The sequence below is a fragment of the Sinocyclocheilus anshuiensis genome, unplaced genomic scaffold (assembly GCF_001515605.1).
Source record: "Sinocyclocheilus anshuiensis isolate Anshui unplaced genomic scaffold, SAMN03320099.WGS_v1.1 scaffold1052, whole genome shotgun sequence".
NCBI lineage: Eukaryota > Metazoa > Chordata > Actinopteri > Cypriniformes > Cyprinidae > Sinocyclocheilus > Sinocyclocheilus anshuiensis.
Window position 1 is genome coordinate 1,001,229 of NW_015549556.1, and position 2,771 is coordinate 1,003,999.

The 2,771-nt window shown below is 35.0% G+C and overlaps 1 protein-coding gene across 1 annotated transcript in view; it reads left to right on the plus strand.

The window, feature by feature from the left end:
- LOC107656956 (nuclear receptor subfamily 4 group A member 1-like) overlaps positions 1-2,479 on the plus strand; it is a 5,581-nt gene extending 3,102 nt beyond the window's left edge. Inside the window, exons 5-6 of the mRNA XM_016444918.1 lie at positions 1,218-1,346; positions 2,321-2,479. Coding sequence (XP_016300404.1) covers positions 1,218-1,346; positions 2,321-2,466 — 275 coding nt within the window. The 3' untranslated portion in view covers positions 2,467-2,479. The remainder of the gene's footprint in view (positions 1-1,217; positions 1,347-2,320) is intronic.
- Positions 2,480-2,771: the final 292 nt, after the last annotated feature.

Genomic DNA, 2,771 nt, shown 5'->3' on the forward strand with positions numbered 1-2,771 from the left:
ATGTATCATGTTAATTTATGACTTAATAACGATAATTAGTGTTCAAGTGTGTGTTAGAGTGGTTTATGGTGTATTTTTAAAGCAGCTGTGCTGTTAACGAATGTAATGATCAATATGACATGAGTACACTATCTGTCTGACGTTGATTTGTGTGTGAAGACTCAGTGTGCTGCTGTTTTAATCAATGCACCTCGTCAATGCAGTTGTCTTAATTGTGATTATCTAGAGACGTCTTTAAATAATAACAAGTTTCATTATTATTTGATGAAGAACTGTAAAGCTGAGATAAAACTGTTGCCAGTGATTAATAATTAGCCACTGGAAATTTTATAATTTTTATATATTAGTTACTTATTTTTTGGAAATGTAGTGAAGGCAATGGTAATATAAAATCAGAATTGTTGCCTGTTGGCACAGTTTGACAATATATGCATTAAATATAAACTGGCTATATGATAGATGATGTGGTCTGCTCCAAATATATTTTTTAATTTTCTAATATATATTTTTTTTAGTTTTGTAAAGGTTTCTGATGGACACAGATGGAGCATTTATATTGGCTTTGGCCTTGGGCAGACAGAGCACAAGTGTGTGTTAGCATATCAATATACTGATGAAGTGTTCAATCACATAATGCACGCTCTAATCCCACAGAGTCTTGTCCAGCGTCGTGTTTTAGACAAATCTGTTGATCAATGTTAACTGTGGAAATTCCAGGATTTGCTTCTCTGGCCATTAATGCGTGTTGAACAGTCGTCAATACTCTGGCCTCTGGGGAAGCACCAACTTTCTACCTCTTGCAATGATTATTAAACTATGAGGCAGTGCAAATCAATAATTGAACTCTGTCTGGACTCCTATGGATTTCTGTGTGAAAGCTCAGCTTGTGAAGCATGGGACAAATGGACTTTATGTTTGATTAAACATATGATAGATAGAGCGCACTTAGTGGAGCTACAGCTCTCAGTGTTGTACATACAACTGAACTGAGTGTCTGTTTTTATGGCTTTTTAATTCAACAAGTAATAATTAATGGCATTCACTAACAACGTTAAAGCATGTGCTTACATATTGAGCTGTGGTGCTCACACGGGCAGCATGAGTTCATATCTGTTCTGTAGTCTTTCCTGAGACTATCCCGATTTTAGTTTTCCTCTGAAAAAAAAGTATATATTATATGTCTGATGTAAAGATGGCTTGATTTGTGTGTGTTTCAGGAAACATCGAGTACAGCTGTCCGGTGGTGAACGACTGTGAGATCACTAAGAGACGGAGGAAATCCTGCCAAGCATGTCGTTTCCAGAAGTGCCTGCGTGCCGGCATGATGAGAGAGGGTGAGCTCCTCTGAAACCTGACACGAAACTCAAACTATTATTTGACCGTCATTTTATCTTTAGATGTTTGCTTTGCATGGCTAAAAATAACTTATGTGCATAAATGCCTAGAGTGGGATCCAAAAAGACCACTAGTGAAAATTGTTTTTTTTTTAATTCCACATATATTAGCAGCATAAAAGTGAATATTGCATATATATATATATATATATATATATATATATATATATATATATATATGAAAAAAATGTATGTATTATATGGTAACATTTTATATTAAGGTAACATTATTTACCATTAACCAACAATGAGCTATACATTTGTTACAGTATTTATTAATCTTTAAAAGTCTTACATCTTTTAAAGTCATAATTATGAGATGAAAAGTGGAAATTCTGACTTGTTGAAATAATGACATACTGAGTTGAAATTATGACACACTAGGTCAAAATTATGGCATACAAAGTCACAATTATGACATAAAAAGTCAAAATTGACATACTAAGTTGAAATTATAATGTACTGTCATAACTGTGACAAAGTTGAAATTAAGACAAAAAGTCATCATTATGAGACAAAAAGTTGAAATTATCAAAATTCTAACAAAAAGTCTCAATTATGACATATGACGAGTCGAGATTATGAGATAAAAAGGCAAAAAATAATTTTTAAATCTCATAATTATGGCTTGGTATTTCATAATTTTGACTTTTTATCTCATAATTGTTTTGTTTTTTTTTTCATAATTTCGACATCTCAGTTGTGTCATAATTTCGAAAAGTAAGTTATAATTATGACTTTTAAAGTCATAACCCCTACTTTTTTGTTTACATGTTTCTCTTATAATGACACGTGTGTGCGTGCGTGCGTGTGTGTGTGTGTGTGCGTGCGTGCGTGTGTGTGCGCGTGTGCGTGTGTCTGTGCGTGTGTCTCTGTGTGTGCGTGTGTCTGTGCGTGTGTCTCTGTGTGTGCGTGTGTCTGTGTGTGTGATCTCTACACGGCTCTGAGACACCTGACCTCCAAATACCAGCAGATGGGCCTCAACCAGGAGGAGGTGCTCACTCTCAAAGCCATGGCTCTGGCCAACTCAGGTATATCTATATATAAACCTCTTACATTACCTCTTAAATGATTAAAGTGTAAGCTTGAGATATATATATATATATATAGCGAGAGAGAGAGAAAGTAGTGACATCAGTGGTTCAACTGTAAAGTTACGAAGCTACGAGAATACTTTTTTGTGCAAAGAAACAAAAATAACGACTTTATTCTACATTTTCATCTCTACTGCGTCACTTGTAGACGCTCTGACCCAGATCCGGCGTGATGACGTCATGACGAAAATGTGGAATAAAGTGGTCATTTTTGTTTTCTTTGCGGAAAAAAGTATTCTCGTAGCTTCGTAACTTTACAGTTGAACCACTGATGTCACACGGA